This window comes from Lytechinus variegatus, chromosome 4 (assembly GCF_018143015.1).
Source record: "Lytechinus variegatus isolate NC3 chromosome 4, Lvar_3.0, whole genome shotgun sequence".
NCBI lineage: Eukaryota > Metazoa > Echinodermata > Echinoidea > Temnopleuroida > Toxopneustidae > Lytechinus > Lytechinus variegatus.
In genome coordinates, this window is record NC_054743.1 from 24,007,004 (window position 1) to 24,031,798 (window position 24,795).

Sequence of the window (24,795 nt, forward strand, 5' to 3'; positions counted from 1 at the left end):
ATGTCACAGGTTAGTATTCCTGTGGAAATATTGCACATACTATTTGTAAATAAATTGTCAATCAATGAAGCTTTGGTGTTAGTTACAAACAATGCCCAGAATGTTTAAACAAGTTAAATTTTAGGACAAAATGCATGAAATAAATAAATACAAAAATAGCTCATACTTCGCGCTTTCACTATTAGAATAATTAAGGTATTATGATATAAGCTTTATAAGTGACTAGTACCCCTAGCTTCAAAGACACAAACAAATATGAACTTCGAGCAGCCGATTGGGGAAAACGTGGCTGAAAAAAAATCCGGCCTCCTCCCCCCTTGGCGAAGGCTGGATCCGCCCCTGATCAGAAATAATTTTTTCATCAGGGCATTTCAAGTTCGAACTCTGGTTCCACTCTTAGCAGACGATTTTTCCGGAATAGCTTAGCGCGCGCTTCAAAAATTTCACGTGTTCGCGTTCTTTTTTTTTTTTTTTTTTTGTAATAGTATTTATTAATCATTCAGTTCAATACAAATGATCGTACAAATACTCATGGTATTAACATAATCATATACAATGGATAAATTCAGTAACAAAAATTAACCACTTATAACCAATATAAATTCACAAAATCATACAATAGTTATGTAGAAAATTTATTACTCAACATTGATTAAACTGAATGAAATTTACAATAAAAAAAAAAAATAAAAAAATGGAAAAAAGGTTTGAGTGAACCCCCCCCCCCCCCACAGACACACACAGAAGAGACATTAAACAATTAGACAGTACAATAACAAAAAATACAAAAACAAATTAAGAAAAGCAGAAGGAAGGAAAATAAAGAGAGATCGCCGCGTTAGCGATCGATCGATCACCACCGATATCAATTTAACGACAAGTTCGTGTGGCCGGCCGTGGTGATTGCGTGCATTGCCAAACGGCGATATAATTTGTTTTGTCACTTTTATGTGATTTACAAGTCAAGATTTCAACGTGTCATTCAATCAAAGATGGACCAGTTCCTTATATCAGTCAAGCTCATACAGTCTCCAAGGCCAAGGTTGGGTAAATTTTCCGAAAATGTAGGCCTAGCAGAAATGAGGATGCCTGTTCACGCGACGCAAAGTGGGGCCGAGATACGAGACGAGGTTGCTCGCATATCGGGACAGTCCCCCGCAGACATTCGTCTGATATTCGCTGGAAAGTTGATCACTGATGTGCAAACAATGGAGGTAGGCATGGTACTTGGTAGGCCTTAAACGTTAGCCCTATTACGTTGCGCCTGAATGAATGGATGAATGAATGAATGAACTTGACAAACGCATGATGATGCCATGTCGACGCAAATCCGCACAACTGCTTGCAGGGGCGTCGATCCATTTTTCAGATTGGGGGGGGCAAAATCATGAATCAATTTTCCAAAGGTGCTTGATCACATAAACACACACATATGCCTAATACACACACACACACATATATATATATATATATCTCACCAGCAGATTAATGCGAGCGCGAAGCGCGAGCTGAAAATTTTGATATTTCGATCTGAAAAAAAAAATTGAGTTTAATGGACGTTTTAATAAAGAACAACAAAAGATTATTGCAAATCGAAGTGGGAGTTATTTTGAGGTTTAGAACTAACAACGGGACCATATTCACCTATTTAATCATGGAAAGTATGGGTTTTTGTTACAAAAATGATGCGAGCGCGAAGCGCGAGCTGAAATTTTTTTGATATTCCAATCTGAAAAGTGGACATTTTGAGCACGATTTTAGACGAAGGACGAGTTGTGTATCTCAATCTCGCTTGCTGATTTCTGTGTAACATTACAATCTTATTTTATTTTTAGCACATGCGGAATTATTGGGGGGGCAAAATGATATGTTTGCCCCCCAATATTTTCATTGGTGGGGCGATCGCCCCCCCTGCCCCCCCATAATCGACGCCTCTGACTGCTTGCCTCGAAAAGGGGGCTCTGCCTCTGATCTGGTCAGGGACAGGCCACTGCACTGGCACAGGGTGACCAGATTTCACAAACTTCCACAAACTAAGTGAAAAACGGCATAATCGACAAAGCATGCTGCACAGTAGAGGCGCACGGCCAATATTGGAGACTCTCTCCAATACTAGAGACAATCTCCCACATTGGAGACTTGCTTTGCAAAAGGACAAAAGAAACAACACCAACAAAAGCATGATTTTTTCTACCCAAAATTTTGTCTCACTGAGGTCAGAAGCCCATTTTGTTTTGTGTGTGATTGACAACAAAAATGCTTATCAAAACAAAAGTAGACGGTGAATTTGTAAAGTAGACGGTGAAAAGAGGTAATTCGTCATGAGGAATCTGCTTATCACATTTTTATTTGCCGCCAAGGTAATCCTTTTGCCGCAAATGTAAACAAAGGAAATTAGTCTCCAAAACTGAAGACTGTCTCTGAAATTGGAAACCCAAATTCTTTACAAAAGTCGCTGATATTGGAGATAATTTCCCACATTGGAGACAGTCTCCAATATTGGCCATGCGCCTCTACTGCTGCACAAGCAGATTGACGGAGCCAGGTCATATAAAAATATCTTATCAACAAAGAAGGCTACACAGTGTTTTTACTGATTAGACCTAGACCCTAGTTAAGTTAGGCATAGACTGGTAAAAAAAATTGTAATTGGGAGGATGAACGAAAGAATGAAGGAAAGAAAAGAGATGAATTGTGGAGAAAGAATGAAGAAATAAAAATGAAGGGGAAAGTGAAGGATAAAAGGAAAAAAATAAAACAAAGAAGAAAAGCAGTATGAAAGAAAGAATAATCAATAAAAGAGATTGAGAAAAAAGGTTTCCGTCATTCTTTGAAAGAAGGGAAGATGAACACAGGGCTGCCAACCTTTGAGAAGAGTTTGGAGTGAGACATTGCGAGGGAGCGGAGCGCCCGAGGGGGGATGGTGTGGAAGGGGGGTGTCCCCCCTTGCACGGTAGGGAGCTTTTACAATTTTGCAATTTAAATGGTGCAATCTGGCCACAACGAACAATTGTCCATAGACTGTGTACAACGGATAGATCGTCTCCGCACAGCGATTCGAAGACCGCTGATTGGTCAATCGCGCAGATCACGTCATGACCACGTGGTCCCAAAAATAATTCCTTTGGACTGCAGGTGGAAGTATTGATAGCGATAACGATATCCGGTCACGTTGTGTACGTGGTAAATGGTCTTGGTTCGTGATCGGATTGCTCCGGTATCGATCGAAAATTATCGAAACTCTGCAATTTCATGCATATTCACGCGACGCTCCGAAACCCGGAAGCCAATTGACTTTGTGCACGTTGCGATAGACTCTACAAATTCCAAGGAACACGATGACATATAGACGCTAATTCGTAAGATTTTGACGGAAAAGCAAGAAGTATTCGAAATTCGCTTACCTGTGCGGTATCGGTGAGAAAATAGATCCTCCGAGAATACCTTTCATAATTCATATAAAATATAGGAAAAGTGAAATTCTAGGTCGATTTTGGTACGAGGTGATAGGGAATTGCACACTTGTTTTGGTGGAATTCTGTGTGGGGAAACAAAAGGCTTGCACTGCGCATGCTTACTATATTTTCATTCATAAATTGGTTCTCGGCAGTGGCTGGATGACGTCATGTAATAAGCAAAAATGTACACGACCGCTACGTTCACGCTCCGCTATCCGTTGTACACAATTGTTCACTGTGCTGGCACATACTTTTAACTCTGATTCCATAAATACATAAGGCAGGATTCAAATAGGTTAATTGATTATTTTTAATGAAGAATTAGGCAAAATAGGCAACAATCAGGAGCGATAACCTTTTTTTTGGCTTGTCAATTTTTTCTCTGTGCCCCCCCCCAAAAAAAATCAGGTGGACTACCCCCCCCCTAAATCTCAGATGGACCACCCCCTAAAATTTTGTTTGATAACCTTTTTTTTTCTGCTTGTAATTTTTTTTGCTGCATCCCTCCCTAAATTTCAAGACCCTCTAAACATTTTGTTAGATGACACAAATATATGGAACAATCGGTACAATGACCTTTTAATTGTTTCCTGCACCCCCCCTAAATTTTGTTGCTTCCGCTGCCACTACTATTCATCATCTGGTCATTATTATTATTGTCAATTATTCACTAGAATTGAGTTTAAGATACCAATTTACGAAAATATAGGTTCTTGAATTATACAGAATACACCCAACATGCACAGTCACACAGACTAAATAAAAATTAAAATACTTTAACATCTAACGCAGATCGTCAGCCACACCGTCGATCTAAGTTAGGTCGGCGCTCGTGTAGTGGTACAGAGACAGTCAGTGTCACCCTCAATTACACTCGTTTTAGAGAAAAATTTAATCAAAATTTCGTTCTCAATAGAATACACACAACATAGTTCATAGCACTATATCAATTTATACAAGCATCCTTCCAAAGTCATTCTTACTATCATAATAATGGCATATAAAGGATCCGATCAAAACATATTTTCAAGACAAGACAAGTAACAACTTACCTACCGGCTGAAATCTGAAGTAGAAGTATAATGAGTTGCGCGGGCGCCGGCACGGCATCTCAGCGCGGTGCCGGCTGGGCCGGCGGGCTATCGCATGGCATGGCTGCTGGCATTGCATTGACACTCGATCGCTCGTTGTGCCTCGTGCGCACAAAACCCCCGCTTCATAGTAAAATTTTAGTATGAGTAAGTGTACCAGATATCTCTTAAAAATTTGAAAGAAATATAGGATTTTCTTGGAAAATCCTTGGGCAGTCATTTTCAGATTGCAAAAAAAATAACTGCAATCAATAACAAACTAGATGTTGATCAATTAGACCTAATTCATCAATTCAACAGGCATTTATTATTCCACACAAATAAAAAGAGCAAAATATTATTGTGTATATTTTGAGGAATTGTCTATTGTTAAGGCTCACACTTGCTCACTTCTTTTTCCATACAAGAGGGTGGTAATTATTTGAGTAATCGCATAGGATTTTCTATACAGATCTAGAATCTGCAGAGCTGAATGTGGAGATCTGCAACTTTGGCCCCATCATATGCAGAGATGCCAATTGCCAACCAGTACGATTTTATCGTATTTAGTACGATAAAACAAGTAAAATACGACAGTACGATTTTGGCCATCAAAAATACGATTTCCCGACTTTCTGTCATAGTCCTGTTTTTGTCCCATATATGTGTGTTGTGTATGTATGCGCCCGCCCGTGAGTGAGCAGTGAAGCCATATCATACATGTAATTTAAATATCTGAAAAGCCAAAATCAAGTAACTTTCAATTTACGATAAGCACAGTTTCAAATTGCCAAGTGCGTGTTTTTTTCAGTACCATAAAAAGTGAGCTACGTCCGTCTTTTTTTCCCTGTAATACATGTACGCGCGTGCTTCCAATAGCGGTAACAGTTTTTCCCTACTTCACCATGTGCAATTTCTAATGCACACATTTCCAGTCAGGATATCACAATTCTGTGATATAGTAATTTGAATTGCACAGGAGATAAATCCCTGTTCTTAACACAGGATATGCTGTTATATATATGAATAATTGTAAAAGAATTTTAAAAGCAATTACATTCATCTATTAGTTATTTCCCTTTAAGGATAGCCAAGAATTGTAAAGAACATTCAGGAATGTCTTTTTATTATGCAGGCCTTGCCTATTTAAAAGGCCAAGGAGTTGTATTGTTATTTCTGAATAGAGATTAGGAACAATAGGCTTAGCTATGTTATTGACACACTGTTGATTTCAATGAGGTCATTCAAGAGTGTTCTGGATTTTGACTGCTCCTGAAAGGAGTTTTTTTAAAGAAAATGCTAGAACCTTCCTTAATAGTGAGTTCTAGAAGAATAGCTGCAAACTATATAAAGCTGGTGGATTCTTCAAGATTATCATCACATCATATTAGATCACACCATCACATCATATGAGATCACTTCACCAGATCAGATCAGAGCAGTTTATGCATCAAAGAACTGTTTGCAGTTATTTTGAGAGAGAAATTATCAGTTCTCATCGAGATCATCAACATCATCAACCTGTTCAATGAACACGCTTCAACCCATGGATTGCTGAAATTGACTGTTAATCATCATCAACATCGTCTTCACGGACATTTCAACTCGTTGCAGTGACTCTTATTATTCATCGGACTTCAACATCAGTTTCATCATCGCCATCATTGTGAATTTTCGCCAGTCAACTGGGATTTTATCATTTGGATTATTACTTGGATATAGCATCATCACTTCGGGATTTTACATCGGACACTTCAAGAGATTTATGTAAGATCATTATTTGTTTTATTTATGTATAATTATTTCCTGTAATAAAAAAGAGGAAATAAAAAAAAAATCAAATTTACTTGTTATTTGTTGCAGTATCGTAACAATGCGAGTCTGGTATCCTCACAGTCGCCGACTTTGCTTGTCAAAACGGAGCCTTATTAATCCAAAGTCAATAGTTGTGAATTATAGCTTTTTAATTTCTTTCTTGGTGAGGGGTAAATATCAGACAATAAATCATCAAACAAGGCTCCATCTAAAAAAAAAATAGGACGCCGTGCACGTGAGTGTGGTACTTGTATGCTGTTAGCTAGCCAGTTTGAGCTCACGTTCTCTGCCAGAGCTCTGGGTGAGAATTCTATCAGTAATGGCCTAAGTGATGGTGATTTTCTGTTTCAGATAGAGTTTAGATTTCATGTTAATTTTTGAAAACTGTAAAAAAAACTTCATGATTTCTTCATTGTGATGAATATTTAAGTTATTAATGAATACATTTTTACAGAATTTAGACTCTCCCAGAATGAAAGGCATTTTCTGTGAAGATCTGCGTTTTCAAATAACTTGTGAAAAACTTAAGGTACATGAACCTACAATACATGTACATTTAAAAATTTACATGTAGCCTGTGGCTATGTGCTGGAATTTGAATAGACTGAGTTAGATATTGATTTAATTTCTTCATTTCTTTAACATAATTTATACAGTATGCAATCCAAGTGCACCTCACAGTCACAATCATACACAAACACTCACCCACACCCGTGATTCTACATGTAACCATGAAAAAAACCTTAAAATTTTTTTTTGTAAATTTATTATTTGATTTGAATTCTCTCTTTTTTATATGTTTATTTTATTCATTTATTTAGATTTTTTTGGGGGGGTTCATTGTTTGTGGTTCATTGAAGATGAAAAGTTAATAAGCCCATGTAAAGGGGATGTGGAGTGAGGGTGTCAAAACACACTTACAGTACATGTAAACATTTAAATCTGATTTCTTAGTTGTTTGAATAAGCCTACAATGTATTACTTAGCATGCTATTTCTGTACTAATTGAAAATTGCAGGAGCTGCGCTTACTATAAACAAATTTGGAGTGTGGTTCAGTTATGTATTTTTTTTTTAATTGCCCCTTGTTCCAGAAAATTGCCCCCCGGTTCCTGTAAAAACCTCGCGAGCCGGGGCAATTAAAAAAATAAAAATTGCCCCCGGCCTGCAGCTGCTTAATTCAAGGCTTGCACTGGTCATATTGAGTTTTTGTGAAAATCTGATTTTTCACTAAAAAATATGATTTTTGAGGATATTCAGTCTGATTTTTTGTGTCAAGAGGTTGGCATCTCTGCATATGAGACTTGACTAGAGTTACCTGTATCTGTACAAATGTATATTATGGAAAATTGAGACATGAAATTGTCATGTAGATTTGAGAATAATGTAATATGGTAATTTTGCTATTTTGTTTATTTCCTTTATTCTTCAGCTGTTGTACATTTCTGTTCTGTCTAGACTTAGTTCATTTGCATTTCTTTTCAGCAATGCCCTTGCAGTCTGAACTTAGGTTATTTGAGTTTAATGATATTCAGTTGTCATTCATTCTACTCTGAATGCCTTTCCCTGATTCTCTTTTGTCATTTTCATTCCTTCTCTATTCTCTCTTCAGGTGTTCCACTCATTCCATCCCTCACCTGACTCCTTAGTTTCTACTTCCGTTATTACATAATCACCAGACATCTTTGTCATCTCATCTCATTCCTTATTGGTTTATCTTATGAATTGGGTTCTTACATTTTAGTTCGATCCTTCCATTTTATTGTCTCACCTGCGAAGCAGAGTGAGACTATAGGCGCCGCTTTTCCGGCGGCGGCGTCAATATCAACATCAAATCTTAACCTGAGGTTAAGTTTTTGAAATGACGTCATAACTTAGAACGTATATGGACCTAGTTAATAAAACTTGGCCATAAGGTTAATCAAGTATTACTGAACATCCTATTAGAGTTTCATGTCACATGACCAAGGTCAAAGGTCATTTAGGGTCAATGAACTTAGACCATGTTGGAGGGATCAACATCGAAATCTTAACCTGAGGTTAAGTTTTTGAAATGTCATCATAACTTAGAAAATATATGGACCTAGTTATTGAAACTTGGACATAAGGTTAATCAAGTATCACTGAACATCCTGCACGAGTTTCACGTCACATGACCAAGGTCAAAGGTCATTTAGGGTCAATGAACTTTGGCCGAATTGGGGATATCTGTTGAATTCCCATCATAACTTTGAAAGTTTATGGATCTGATTCATGAAATTTGGACATAATAGTAATCAAGCATCACTGAACATTTTGTGCAAGTTTCAGGTCTCATGATTAAGGTCAAAGGTCATTTAGGGTCAATGAACTTTGGCCGAATCGGGGGTATCTGTTGAATTACCATCATAACTTTGAAAGTTTATTGGTCTAGTACATTAAACTTGGACATTAGAGTAATCAAGTATCTCTGAACATCCTGTGCGCGTTTCAGGTCACATGACCAAGGTCAAAGGTCAATGAACTTTGGTCGAATTGGGTGTATCTGTTGAATTACCATCATAACTTTGAAAGTTTATGGATCTGATTCATGAAACTTGTACATAAGAGTAATCAAGTATCACTGAACATCCTGTGCGAGTTTCAGGTCACATGATCAAGGTCAAAGGTCATGTAAGGTCAATGAACTTTGGCCATGTTGGGGTTTTTTTGTTGAATAACCATCATATCTCTGTAAGTTTATTGGTCTAGTTCATAAAAAGTGGACATAAGAGTAACCATGTATCACTGAACATCTTGTGCGAGTTAGAGTAGTATTCAAAGTCAGCACTGCTGCTATATTGAACCGCGTGATGCAGGTGAGACGGCCAGAGGCATTCCACTTGTTTAGTTTAATTGGTTGTTATTTCTAATTTAAATATTTATGTAAATTATAGAATGATTTGATTTTAGCTGAGGCAAAGCAGCCCAGATATTAAACAGTGCACTACCAGACTTCTTCGGTTTAAGTTCTCTTTATTTTGCGTCTGTTTCACTTTTCATCTGTTTCTGTTTCCCTCTTCAGTTTGATAATTGAGTTTGCTGACTTCGAACTTTATTTTCTACCTCCAAACATATAATTTTCTCAACCTTACAATAACATTCCCAGTCCTTCTTTTTTTGTGTAGGATCTTAGGATATGTGAGAACACTGTGATCCATGCTGTACCTTCTCAGAGAATTCAACATTGCGAGACCATTCATGACACTGACGTGGAACAACCACCGGTGCTTGGTCTCTTAGAATCAAGAATTGTGGACAAAGGTCTGTTTATACTAATTTTTGTTTTTAGGTTTATGATAAAATGCTGCATGGTTTTAAACGATGATTGCCCTGAAGTTTTATGTTTGTCAAAATAGTGACCCGATTTAGTTGAATTAAGCTAATTTGAAGTTATATTTTGACACGGTTTTGAGGTATAATTTCTTTCTTCTTTTGCAAAGTAGTGGTATGTTATGTTTTTGAATTCTGAAAAATGAAGATCATGCTGAAAAATGAAGATCATGAATATATATCAATTTTTTTAGGTCATTGTTGAATTGTTTGGGATTAAAGACGAAATGAGTTCAGTAGGGATGTTCTTTACATTTACCCGGTATGTCTTTTTTTAATAGAGGGAATACATCTCTCTTTTTTGGTAGTAGGAGTAGAAGTATGTGAGAAAAGACAGAATGAGAGGGAGTTTACAAAAAAATAGTGAAATACTTGATAAATAGCATAAAATTCTAGTATGCATACTTTAACATAAAATAATTGATATAAATTCATGTACATCAGTCCTTCACGTTTATAATTTCGTGGAGCTCAATAAATCGCTCTCCTTATTTTTTTGAGGAGCTCAATTGAGCTCCTCAGAATCGCTCTCCGTGAGGAGCTCAAATCAATTCATTACAATACATGTATGATAAATAGTAGATTTTTCTTAACATTGTATATATGCAATAGCTGTGTTAGCTATTAATTAATCTGTGGTGAAACTAGGCCTGGGTCACGTCAATACGTTTACAAGATGTCGTACGCGCTCCTAAAAAAAAAAATTGAAAAAAAAATTGCTAAAATAAATTGCTAAAATTTCACATTTCACATCTTTAAATCCATGAAATGGCCTTTTTTCCATAATTCTTGAAATTACTTTGATTTAGTTGAAAAATATCAGAAAAATGAAGAATATTTACCTCTTTCCCGACTCTGATTTGAACTTACCTCGGTAAATATTGTAGTCCCACATGTAGACTTCCATGGTGTTGCCATGAAAATCTACATATGGGACTACATGGGACTGCAATATTTACTGAGTTTAAATTAAAATCAGAGTCGGGAAAGAGATGAATATTCTTCATTTTTCTGATAGTTTTCAACTATTAAATCAAAGTAATTTCAAGGAATTATGGAAAAAAGAAGGCCATTTCATGGATTTAAAGATGTGAAATGTGACATTTTAGCAATTTTTTTTTCCATTTTTTTTTTGAGCGCGATTTTTTGCTCTCCTTATTTTTTTTTAGGATCGCTCCTCAAAAATGAAGGTCTGGTACTTGTACCTTTGTTCTTGTAGATGTCTAACAGATAATATGCATACTTTTGTTATTGTAGAAGTATAACAATGATATGCATGCATTTACCTTTTGTTCTAGTAGAAGTCAACAGATAATTTGCATACCTTTTTACTTGTAGAAGGAAGTCTAACATATTTCTTTTACACACCTTTGTTCTTGTAGATGGCAATATACCTGATCTTGACCCTGGGTCATCTCTTCGACCTGGCTTCTATGTTTATTGCAAGAGTCATTGTGTCTCAATACAACCTGGCAAGCTGAGGGTGTGCTGTCAAACCTGTAAGGATCCTGCTTTCATTGTCAGAGAGGTATGTATATTTATAAATAATATACGTGGAAATGCTCCAAAGGGAGTGGAGAAAGGGGGGAAATGCTTGAAATGGTTAGATACAGTGTTCAAGTATATTAGGCATTACATTAAAAGCAGAATGATATCATTACTTCAGGAAGGTTGTTTCTTACCCCTCCAAAATGAATTGAGCTATGAAAGTTAACAGTATATGTTGTGATCTTTTATGTTTTGATGGTACTTGACGAGGATAATGCTGGCTATTATGATGTTGATGATGATGATCTTGGTGATGATGATGATGATGGTGATGATGAGGATGATGATGGTGATGATGATGATGATGATGGTGAGGGGGATAATGATAAGGATGAGAGTGATGATGATGATGATGAGGGTGATAATGATTAGGATGAGAGTGATGATGATTAGGGTAGTGTGATGATGATGATGAGGGTGATCATGATTAGGATGAAAATGTCGCTGCTGCTGATGGTGATATTAACCTGTTCATTATGTCATATTTATGTAGGATCCTGTATGCTGGGATGATGTCATTCTGTCCGATAGGATATCAGGAAGTTGCCTTACTCCAGGTTGCCAAGGTGATAAAGCTGTAAGTTCAGATTTCAATTTAGTTTGAAATAGGAGTATCGCTTTTCTCAGAGCAGTTTGTGGAAAATTGTGAATGTCATTTTCATATTTCGGATATATATATTGGCATCTATCAAAGATGCCTCTAACCCCATTAATGTAGCAATTTTACTTTTGTTCTCCCTGGCAAGTGCCCTCCTATTCATAGTCATCTTTATATTGGATCATATATTAATATTTGAGTGCCCCCACCCCCATCATTTAACATATCTTTGGATTTGATGAAATATGATTAATGCATTAACAGAAATACTTTTCTTTAATTGGATATCTCATAATATTTTTCATTTATTTCATCATCATCATCATCGTTAGTTCATAACGATGATGACAATTGGAAACTTGTCTGAAAAAATATCTGATCAGAAAATTTATATGAATTAGCACCCATCTGATGGTAAAATTGTAAATATAAATAAATGTACTTAAGTAAAAATGCAAACAAGAAAAAAAAATGTTCAGTGAAATTGTAATTATCATGTGAGTTGAATGGCTCAGTGAGGGATAATTTACCTTGAGGAAAAAAAACGGGCAGTAGCTAATTTGCCTATTATTAGTAGTATTAAGTGAAGATTTCTAATAATAATAATAATAATAATGGGTATTTAGAGGCGCTAAAAACAAAAAGTACCATAGCGCGTACAAAAGTAGGAAACATTTAATATTTGCAATGATTACTATACAATATTCAAGATAAAAAGGAAAATATTAATTATTGAGGAAAAAGGTATGTCTTAAGGGATGATTTGAAGCCAAGAACACTGGAAACATTTCTTATTGAAAGAGGGATAGCATTCCAAGTCTTGGCAGCTGCTACGGCAAACCGTTTTTCGGCAGAGGAGAGTTTTGACAAGGGAATGCAAAGTCTGCATGTGTCAGTGATTGAACGAAGATTACGAGTGGGTGTGTATACCGTAAGTAACGGTGTATTAACCGCACCCGTGTATTAACCGCACCCCCAACTTTGGACTAAAAAAAAAAAAAAAAAAAAAAAAATCTTACATTTACATGCATATTTGAGGTACGAAGAAACAAAATCTAAGATTTTAAGATTTCAAAGTATCCAAAGAGATTACCGGTATGCGGAAATCTGCTGTTCTTTATCAATTCATCTACAAATGTTAGAAAGAAAGAACAATCCCGACAATATTGGCAACTTACACACTCACCTCACAGTCACAGTGTACACGCACACACACAGCACTGCTATTACATTGCAAACTACGATACAGTACCAGTCATGCCAGTACATCAAATTATGATGTGTCTTTCCCAGCGTAGGAGGAAGAAACATTCACATTTCTTGCATCACAACCTCACTACCATTTTCAGAAATTTAATGTCTTAGCATGAATTTTGGATATGGGAATACAGGAAGGTTCAAGAAACAAAGAAATTGACATTTTTTCCAGTTGTTTTTTACGGCTTCATGCCGTCTCCCTCGTGCGTGGTTTACATGGTATCTTATGAAAAGCAAACAGGAAGGAAAAAAAAAAGCTGGCGCGAAACGGGACTTTGAATAGCGCCAGCTTAAGTCGCACTATAACCACATTACAACGCAATCTCTAAGCTCATTCAACTCTCGCTCATCGGTGACAAAATATTACCGAGTATGCTTGGCGTCTCTTTTAAATTAGCCAGGGAACTTCACTACTTTGAATCGAGAATAAAGTCAAAATTAGTGTCATGAAGGTGGGTGCGTTTGTTATGGACAACATTTAATTAAGATCGTAATAGTCGCTTCCCATTACCCGCGGCTCATACCCCTCTAAACGACATTGCCTGGGCGGCTACGCCCGGCCACTCGATGTGTTGTGAACTGGCAGACATCGTACATGTACGGGAAGGGTTACGGCGGGCCGGCTCAGACCCGTCACCGTGTATAAACCGCACCCCCGACTTTTGCTTCTATCCCGCCGAGAAAAAGGTGCGGTTAATACACCGTTACTTACGGTAATTTGATGGTATTATTAAGATATTCAGGTGCTAATTGATTTAGAGTTTTGTATACGTATAAACAGACTTTAAACTGAATGCGTTGGAATAGAGGTAACCAGTGGAGTTCCTTAAGTAGGGGTGTAGTATGAGTTCGGGATCCAAAGCCAAAATTAAACGAGCGGCACGATTCTGTATAACTTCAAGTTTTCTTCTATCTCTAGCTGACAAAACAGTATATAAACTATTACAGTAATCTAACCGAGAAAGGGTAAGTGCTCGCACAGCATGGTGACATGTCTTAAGATCAATAAATCTACAAATCCTCCACAAATTGCTGAGATGATAATTACAATTACGGACAACCTGATTTACTTGAGCAGACAGTGTGAACATGTTATCAATGCATACTCCAAGAACAGTAGTTTTAGTGGAGATGGGGATGCATTGACCATTAACATTAAGCTGAATATGTGATATTGATTGCAGATGGCGGGTAGAAGAACAAAGAGCTATGAATTCAGTTTTGCTATTATTCAGCTGGAGATGATTAGATGACATCCACCTACTAATTTCTGAAATACAAAGAGAGGTTTTCGCAAGTGTTTCATTTATATTTTCAAAAGAGCGCGGGTCAAAGGAACATTACCTTTAAACAAATTTCTGGTATTTTTTATGTCAATATCCATGATAACGAAATGTATTTTAGGTGGTTATTCATTAAAACTTTACATTTACGATTATTATAAATACTTCTTCATCCAGTGAGATACAAATTATTATGTTTACTTATCCTTTTGTTTGTATGATTCTATTGTGAAAAGGAATTTTTCTTCAAGTGTTCATCACACATAGCATCAGGGAATGATCAACTCACAGTACTTCCTCTCATACGGACCAACACCAGAAGGGTTATGTGCATCACATGTGCAGATGTCTTGTAAGTGTGATAAAGAATAAAAATTTCTTCACAAAACAAAAGTTTTGTGACGTAAACGTTCATATATCAAGCAGGCATTAGGAGGCTGCTTCACAAAGAGAAGAGAATGACTGCAAATTGAACTTATGTCCACCCTGGTAACAACTTTTCATGTTTTAATGAAGCAGCAAGCTGAGAAAAACCTAATTTGGAATTTTTGTTCTTCAATCCATAAAGAAATAAAAGTTGTGGATTTTAAAGTTTTAATTTTGAGATGTCACATGTGAGCAGAGGTTCCATGACATTTGCTCCGGTGACAATTGCTCCGATGGAAGTTCTGCACGCTAAGCCAAATGTAAATCCTAACCTCCAAAACTAAAAATTCTAATCCTATCACTTACATCATTCTGAACCATAAATTCTATTACAATCTTAATTCTAACCAGGCTATATCTTTTCAGATATTAAGACTGGAGCAAATGTTGTAGGAGCATACACCCTTACATGGACATCTAGGCCTTCTGAGATGAAATCCATAAGATGGCATATTTTACATGATTTATATATAGAGTAATGTGCCTTATCAATTACGATTTTTTGCCTCAGCCATGCTATTACTTTGACCATTCTTTTATGTTTTTTTATTTTACAGAATATCTGTTTTGGTCTTTCCATGTTCAGCTGCTCATGTGATGTGTTTGGATTGTTTTAGCCAATACTGTAGGTTGTGTTTAAATGAGAGGAGATTTATTCAGAGTCCTCAGCTAGGATACACATTACCATGCCCAGGTGAGTCAACTCTCTCTGACACCCGCTACACTGGATTTCCTACCCCAGTCTCAGGGTGCCCTGAGACAGCTTTCTGTGCGTATACACAGGATTACCAAAGTTGTCTGACTTCAAGCGAACCTGTCTTGGACCACTCTTGGGCAGGTGTGCGTTAAACTGAATCCAAAGCAGTCTTGGGGCACTCCGAGACCAGTCTTGGAACACATCGCGAGGTGGTCCGAGATAGGTAGGTGTGTGCATTTACACTGGATTAGAAACCTGCCCAAGACTGGTGTAGAGGTGCCCCAAGACTACTTAGGAAATGTGGTATAAGAGGGGTCTATATTTCATGGTGGCATTTTACTCCAGATGCATCATTTCCAATTACACAAAATGTGTGTTCCGTGCCTGTACTATGAAATATCTTTTAGAAGTTACTGTGAATCCCATCAGATGTAATGGTGGGAAATCTCATGAAAGAATGCACAAAATTGCACGATGTTGACCTCTGAATTGAAAAAGTGACAAGTTCACACTGTGTAAGGGGATTTCCCCACTAAAATATAAATTATTCATAAATTTATTGGCAGCTTTATGAAATGCCCATCTGGTTTAACGTCCCCTTTATAGTTTCAAACTTTTAATTCCATCATAGAATGTAAAGATGTTTTCTTTCCCTTGATTGTTTCTTCCTTTTCAGCTGGATGTGAGGATTCTCTCATCAAGGACTCACATCATTTCTTGGTGCTGGGAAAGGAACAGGTACAGGTTACATTGATTTGAGTTTTGCAGATATGAAACTGGAGAAATATTTTATTGAAACCAGTGCCCTTTTCATGCTGCAGTTCTAGTTTAGGGTGCCCCTAGATGATCTTTTAAGAGATTTACATGTCTGTATGCCAATAAATCAAGACTGGTCTCTATTTGAAGGCATCAACGAAAGTAAGGGCTATGTAGTTGGTGTTTATCGAAAAACTTTTTGTAAGTTGCACATAATTTTACCCGCAACTCTTAACCATTACCGGGGACCTGCTCTCCATTGCGAATTCAACAAAGCAGATTCTCATTCGTTTTATTTGCATCAGCTAAAGTTGAAATCATTCTTTATTCCTGTCGTTAATCGCATCCAAATGCAGAGTTTCGTATTTGTTAGAATTTGCCAAAGATTTTGATAAATCCCCCCCCCCCCTTTGTGAAAAAAAAGAAAATTGGGGGTAACAAGAATGGATAATTAATTGTACATGAAAACGCATATAAATCACAAACAACTTTATGAAGCACCTATCAGGACTGGTTCCCTGCATTATATGTTGCTTAACAATAATAATAATTGCTGGACTTATAATTTATATAGCACTTTTTCCGTGAGGATACAAAGCACTGCTGTGTACATGTATATTTGCCTCTGGCTTGTATACCTGATACAAGAGATTTGGTACCGAGGAGTATCTTCTAAGTGAAGGCAGGGTCTTGTGCTCCTCCCCAGGGTGTGGTGCTGATAATCAGAGGAGTTGAGAGTGGAGAAAGTGTGCCATGTTTTCATGCTCTGCTCACCAAGTTTTATTCACATGATTCATATTCATTCCTTCGTTATATTTCATAGCATATGATGGTGAAATTTATTATTACTCATGCAAGCCGATAATATTTGTTTCTTATGATAGTATGCCCGATACAAGAGATTTGGTACCGAGGAGTATCTTCTAAGTGAGGGCGGGGTCCTGTGCCCCTCCCCAGGGTGTGGTGCTGGTATACTACTAGAATCAGGAGAGGAGAGGAGAGTGGAATGCCTGCAGGAGGAAGGCTTTGGATGTGGGGTAAGGATATCGTAATTCACACAATCTGTTTTAACAAACTTTGATACTGTTAATTGTTATTATCAGCTGATTATTGCCAAATATGATGTGCAAATGTCAGATTATTAGGAGAATAATTTTCACAGCATGCCTTACATTTACATGTGGGCTTAAGAGCTATTACAGTGAGTGCATTGTCCATGGTAATTGTTTGCATTTTGATCATCTTGTGTTTTATCTTTTAATTTTTGTCTCACCTGCGAAGCAAAGTGAGACTATAGGCGCCGCTTTTCCGACGGCGGCGGCGGCGTCAACATCAAATCTTAACCTGAGGTTAAGTTTTTGAAATGACGTCATAACTTAGAAAGTATATGGACCTAGTTAATAAAACTTGGCCATAAGGTTAATCAAGTATTACTGAACATCCTGCATGAGTTTCACGTCACATGACCAAGGTCAAAGGTCATTTAGGGTCAATGAACTTTGGCCGAATTGGGGATATCTGTTGAATTCCCATCATAACTTTGAAAGTTTATGGATCTGATTCATGAAACTTGGACATAATAGTAATCAAGCATCACTGGAAATTTTGTGCAAGTTTCAGGTCTCATGATTAAGGTCAAAGGTCATTTAGGGTCAATGAACTTAGACCATGTTGGAGGAATCAACATCGAAATCTTAACCTGAGGTTAAGTTTTTGAAATGTCATCATAACTTAGAAAATATATGGACCTAGTTCATGAAACTTGGACATAAGGTTAATCAAGTATCACTGAACATCCTGCATGAGTTTCACGTCACATGACCAAGGTCAAAGGTCATTTAGGGTCAATGAACTTTGGCCGAATTGGGGATATCTGTTGAATTCCCATCATAACTTTGAAAGTTTATGGATCTGATTCATGAAACTTAGACATAATAGTAATCAAGCATCACTGAAAATTTTGTGCAAGTTTCAGGTCTCATGATTAAGGTCAAAGGTCATTTAGGGTCAATGAACTTTGGCCGAATCGGGGGTATCTGTTGAATTACCATCATAACTTTGAAAGTTTATTGGTCTAGTTCATTAAACTTGGACATTAGAGTAATCAAGTATCACTGAACATCCTGTGCGCGTTTCAGGTCACATGACCAAGGTCAAAGGTCAATGAACTTTGGCCGAATTGGGTGTATCTGTTGAATTACCATCATAACTTTGAAAGTTTATGGATCTGATTCATGAAACTTGTACATAAGAGTAATCAAGTATCACTGAACATCTTTTTCGAGTTTCAGGTCACATGATCAAGGTCAAAGGTCATGTAAGGTCAATGAACTTTGGCCATGTTGGGTTTTTTTGTTGAATAACCATCATACATGTATCTCTGTAAGTTTATTGGTCTAGTTCATAAAAAAGGGAAATAGAGTAACCATGTATCACTGAACATCTTGTGCGAGTTAGAGTAGTATTCAAAGTGAGCACTGCTGCTATATTGAACCGCGTGATGCAGGTGAGACGGCCAGAGGCATTCCACTTGTTAGGTTTACACAATAAAGTAATAAAAAACAATTTACCTCAGACTGTTGTCTCACTACTAGATTGGCCGAGATATGAGATTTACAGCACTTGGACTGTTAGTCTCCTACTGCCAGAAGGGTGGGCAATTTATGTGACAGATTGTGCATTCTTCAGATTCAAACTATGAAGAACAAACATATGTAAGGATTATAATCATCCTTTTCATTTCATAGTTTGTCTTCTGCCGGAACTGCCATGAAGCCTACCACGATGGGGAGTGTGGACAGAGGATAGAAGAGCCTCAGAGTCCGACAGCATTGGGGTCAGAGGTCAACAGTGAGAGGGAGCGACAAGCAAGACGGGAGAATGAAGAGAGTAGAAGAATCATAGCAGAGACCAGTAAACCTTGCCCTAACTGCAAAGTGCCTGTAGAAAGAAATGGTGAGTGTGTTTTAAGTAGACATGCTCTTGTTGAATCTTCCTTTTGTTATGCCACAGTCACAATGGCGCATTGGACTCTAGACCAACCAGAGCTATTGGCCCGATTTCACAAACGTGGTTTTTAAAGCCATCGGTTGAACCCATGGTTTATGCAGATTTACTGTATATATTATGCTTATTAACCGCATATATTTAAAAATGTCCAGTGCTGATACATACTTTTGTCACAGTTCAACGCATTGGTGCCTGTTGCCGTGGTTAAGTATGCTATTTTATTCATGAGTCCAGTTTGAAAAATGGACTCATTAATTAAGAATAGTGGATTCATTAATAAAACTATGGCAACAGGCGTCACTTTGGTTCATTGTGACAAAAGCGCGCATCAGCATTGGAATTCTTTACTATACGCGGTAAATAAGCATAATTTATACAGGAAATCTGCATAAACCATGGGTTCAACTGATGATTTAAAAACCACCTTCGTGAATTTGGGCCATTATGTTATCTCCATTGGCAAACCATTAGTCGGTTTGGAGTCGGTTACGTTGCTGTGACTGTAGCATCATTGGTTGGCGGCAAAACGATGCATACAAGATTTCAATCTCCAGTAATTTCACACAGCCTACCTCAGATACACTCAATCAAATGAAGTGCATTAGATTATAGGTGTCTCTCGAGGAATAATTTTCCCGGTATCGCATTGCAATTTGCTCCACATTTTTTAAAGACTGCTACAGAAAAAGTCTTGTATAGTAGTTTTGTTTTATATAGGACTGTTCAGAACATAATTCAGAGCTTTTCACTTATGACCAATTATACTAATCAATTTGGTAAGTACATTTATTCTCTGTTCTTGTGTAAAAATTGTATAATGTAATATTTATATTTTGCCCTACACTATGAATCCAGTATTTGGACAACTACTGAACCAGTGGTCACAAGGATTTGTACTCTTGTTCAATAAGATATAAACTTACAATTAAATGATGCAAATTTACAGTTAGAGTTTCTATATAAGTTTGCCTGTCAATTTTGTAAATGCAAATTTGACTGGGCCAGTTATTTTGTATATTTCTTGATTCAATAGTTAAATACAAGTAGTGCTTTGCAAAGCATCTGTTGTTATTTGCTTGTAACATTATGTATTTGATGCTGGTTGATACTGACACATTTTATTGCTGTTTATCAGACTATAATTTTCTGAACTCGATATTTTACCTGAGGGTATTAACTTGTTTGGTCTTTGTTTTTCTTGTCCCCCCCTCCCTCCCCTCCCAGGTGGATGCATGCACATGGTCTGCAGTCAAGCCCAATGCAAGTATGAGTGGTGTTGGATATGCGGAATTGGCTGGAACATGGACTGCCTAGAAGATCATTGGTTTGGTACAGGGTTTCTTTTGTGACATCACAATATGAAAGCAAATCCCTAAAACTTGTTTCGACATATGTTGTGATAAAGAAGATGATAACTCTAAGACTCGTTTGTGAGTGTTTGACTTTTCGACTTTTTCTCTTCATGAGCTGATTTAAGAAATCAGAATAAATTATATATATAAGGTGAACTGATTATATCTACTGATGGCAATGTGACAGCATTTTTGTCTCACCTGCTTCGCAAGTGAGACTATAGGCGCCGCTTTTCCGACGGCGGCGGCGGCGGCGGCGGCGGCGTCAACATCAAATCTTAACCTGAGGTTAAGTTTTTGAAATGACGTCATAACTTAGAAAGTATATGGACCTAGTTAATAAAACTTGGCCATAAGGTTAATCAAGTATTACTGAACATCCTATTAGAGTTTCATGTCACATGACCACGGTCAAAGGTCATGTAGGGTCAATGAACTTAGACCATGTTGGAGGAATCAACATCGAAATCTTAACCTGAGCTTAAGTTTTTGAAATTTCATCATAACTTAGAAAATATATGGACCTAGTTCATGAAACTTGGACATAAGGTTAATAAAGTATCACTGAACATCCTGCATGAGTTTCACGTCACATGACCAAGGTCAAAGGTCATTTAGGGTCAATGAACTTTGGCCGAATTGGGGATATCTGTTGAATTCCCATCATAACTTTGAAAGTTTATGGATCTGATTTATGAAACTTGGACATAATAGTAATCAAGCATCACTGAACATTTTGTGCAAGTTTCAGGTCTCATGATTAAGGTCAAAGGTCATTTTGGGTCAATGAACTTTGGCCGAATCGGGGGTATCTGTTGAATTACCATCATAACTTTGAAAGTTTATTGGTCTAGTTCATTAAACTTGGACATTAGAGTAATTAAGTATCACTGAACATCCTGTGCGCGTTTCAGGTCACATGACCAAGGTCAAAGGTCAATGAACTTTGGCCGAATTGGGTGTATCTGTTGAATTACCATCATAACTTTGAAAGTTTATGGATCTGATTCATGAAACTTGTACATAAGAGTAATCAAGTATCACTGAACATCCTGTGCGAGTTTCAGGTCACATGATCAAGGTCAAAGGTCATGTAAGGTCAATGAACTTTGACCATGTTGGGTTTTTTGTTGAATAACCATCATATCTCTGTAAGTTTATTGGTCTAGTTCATAAAAAGTGGACATAAGAGTAACTATGTATCACTGAACATCTTGTGCAAGTTAGAGTAGTATTCAAAGTCAGCACTGCTGCTATATTGAACCGCGTGATGCAGGTGAGACGGCCAGAGGCATTCCACTTGTTGATTCTTTGTGGATGCAATAATAGTGTATATTTTTTATCATAGTATATATTCCATAACTGAAATATGGACATTTGTCCGTGTACATGTATATATGTATCAGCCTCCCTTAAAAAACAAAAATTATCACAATATTCCACTATTTTGATAATACTTAAAACATACATCATAATAAGATCTCTAAGCACTTTTCAGTGCTTGTTGAATAAATGTTGGCATGTCATTGTATTAGTAATCAAGACCATTCTCAGTCTTACAGTATGTATCAGCCATGTTGTATATCTCTTTGCACATCCGTCTTCAACTATGATTTTCACAACTCCTTTATTTTATGCTGGTGGTGAGTGGATTTTTTTGCCCCAATCCAGTGGAATAAATTACCATCTTATATCCATAATGCCGACTCTCTCAATCAATTTAAGGCCTTGCTAAAGACCCACTCTTTTAATGTCTAGATATCAGTTGTGGGTTGGTCTATATGAAGGTGCACATCTTAGTTGCATTTAATTTGTTGGTTTCTTTAAATTTTGTTTTGAATTCATTCAGACTATTTTATTTTCCTCAGAAATTTAGTATATAGGCAGAAAACTCAGCGCTTAGAGCGCCCTACAAATATTTTTTCAAAACTATTATTATTATTACACCGTATGTAGATGTTGTTAGCACAGTTGATTCTTTCTGTCTTTTAAAAATGCTACACTTTGTGTGAGGTGTTGATTATTTCCTTGTATCGATTAAAGATTTCTGCTGAGTAGGCTTGTTGCTCTCCTAACTTTATTTTCCATTCCCACAAAGGTGAGAGTTAATACCGCTTCATTTCTTTCTGTGAATTCGACATCGTCGTATTTGTTTTTGATTTGCTGAAACCCACAGGAGAGCATCTGATGAATGATCTCGGTTAGGGGAGACACCATCACTACCTAACCTCCCCCTGTCCTTCAAATTTCAGATTTGTGCACACTCCATTCTCTCTTGGCAGATAACTTCATACCTTTCCATTGAGTTGAACCAGAAGATTCTCCTCATCACAGGACCAGTTGGCTGTTCTTTTTTTCCACTTATTTTACGAGTTTAATACCTTGTCTTTATCTGCAGATAGAGATCTCAAGCCATGTTTGCACAGCTGCTTTGAACAGCACCAACTCAAGATCGAAACTGTGACATAGAATCAGGTTGGGCAATTTCACTCATTTAACTTACCAGACATATCCCATTCCTAGGAAGGGGAGAGTTGATACCACTTTTTCTTCTTAGAATCACTTTGATTTACAGAATTCCAAATCACCCATTCTAACAATCCTAGTAAACAAAACATGTTCTTTTAATGATAAATAGGACATGACAAATTGAATAAACTCAATGTCCAAATAATGACTGCAAAAATAAGTAAATAGGAAATGCCCACCTACCCATGGGGAATGCTTCCCAAATGAGACACTGGTGACAGTTTTATGTATTTCAGGCCCAAAGTCTCCTCTTTCAAAACTTATCCTTCCTATAGTATAGGAAGGATACTTGATACTGGAACTGATCTGAGATGATAACAATATAATCCACACATTCTTATAACTTCGCCAAATGGGAAGTCATGCATTATTTCCAAAAGTCACAGAAGTAATTCTGGAAAGGGTTAGACGACAACACAGCTGCATTTGAGACTGTTTGTCAGTCTGCTCAATAACCTGAACCACATCTCATTTGATATTATTTTCATCCACTTCTAAAGCAAAGTCAGGATATTGTTGATAATATTGCACATGAATCAAAGAAAAAGAAGAGGAACTATTTTTTTTAATTCTGATTTGAAAAAAGTGAGGTAAAAGAAGGAATTTAATTTTAGTTTAATAACTACACTTCGATTTCATTAATTTTAAATAAAAAAAGATACAGGTAAACACTGTCTTTTTAATAACACCAATTTCAACATTCTCCTTTCAAATGGACTTGGAGATTATCCTTCCAGCTTAATTTAATCTCCTCCCAATACAACAAAATCTCTCATCAATTTCATCATAGTTTTGTAGTTGTGTCTTCACACCTGTTGTTGCCTTTCTTTTTGTGTACCCCATTCTCTTGAGAAGAGATCTTGCCAAAGCTTTATCAATCATGATGGAGCCACCACAAAAAACATGCTCTGCTGCGATGGGTGCCTTTGGAGGCTGAAGCAATCCAGAGGCACCTATCAACACTAACTTAGTCACTTCTTCTCACTACAGGGATAAAGTTCTTGACTTTGCTATTCCACTCTTCCACTAAAAAAATAGTAATTAGTGAATACCGAGCAATTTATAAAGCCATGCATTGATAGTTAAACAGAAATTGTGATTCTGCACCCAAAACGATTGGACAATCTTGGTAGGGAAAGCAGTGTCTGCTACATCATCACTTTCCCTGTTCACTAGTCCTTCCTCATTGTCCTTGATTCCTCTACATGTACTTCATGGAACTCTTTGCTAATGTTGAATAAGATACAACAGGCTGTGATGATATTACAGGCCCTGTCTGGTCTTATCTGCAGTCCATGTACCAGCAGACATCAAAATTTGTTTTTGAGTTGGCCATTCAGTTATTCTATGATGGCTCTTGTCTTGCAATGTGCACAATTGAATAGTAGATTTACTACTATATGATAGACTTGAGCTTGCCAGAGAATTTTTTTATTTCACTTGCTTTTGCGACACCGTTTACTGCGTCTTTTATTTCTTTTTGTGCTAGCTATTTGCATGGTTTACGTGACCCTTAAGTCTTGCCAGAGGATATCATATTTCATTTTATTATGTGGCACTTACTATTTCTGCATCTTCCTCACTCTTTATGCTTTTTCAGACTTTTAAATATCAGGGCTAGGCTTGCTTGCCAATCTTGCGATTCTG

The 24,795-nt window shown here is 37.0% G+C and overlaps 1 protein-coding gene across 1 annotated transcript; it reads left to right on the forward strand.

Annotated features, from left to right (window-relative positions):
* On the forward strand, positions 1 to 20,679 carry LOC121412900 (E3 ubiquitin-protein ligase parkin-like). Its single transcript, XM_041605662.1, has 11 exons — positions 1 to 9; positions 882 to 1,214; positions 9,489 to 9,624; positions 11,076 to 11,221; positions 11,735 to 11,818; positions 14,616 to 14,731; positions 15,363 to 15,499; positions 16,179 to 16,240; positions 17,143 to 17,295; positions 19,006 to 19,213; positions 20,492 to 20,679. Exons 1-11 carry the CDS (start codon positions 1 to 3, stop codon positions 20,614 to 20,616), a joined length of 1,509 nt encoding a protein of 502 aa, XP_041461596.1. The 3' UTR covers positions 20,617 to 20,679.
* Positions 20,680 to 24,795: the final 4,116 nt, after the last annotated feature.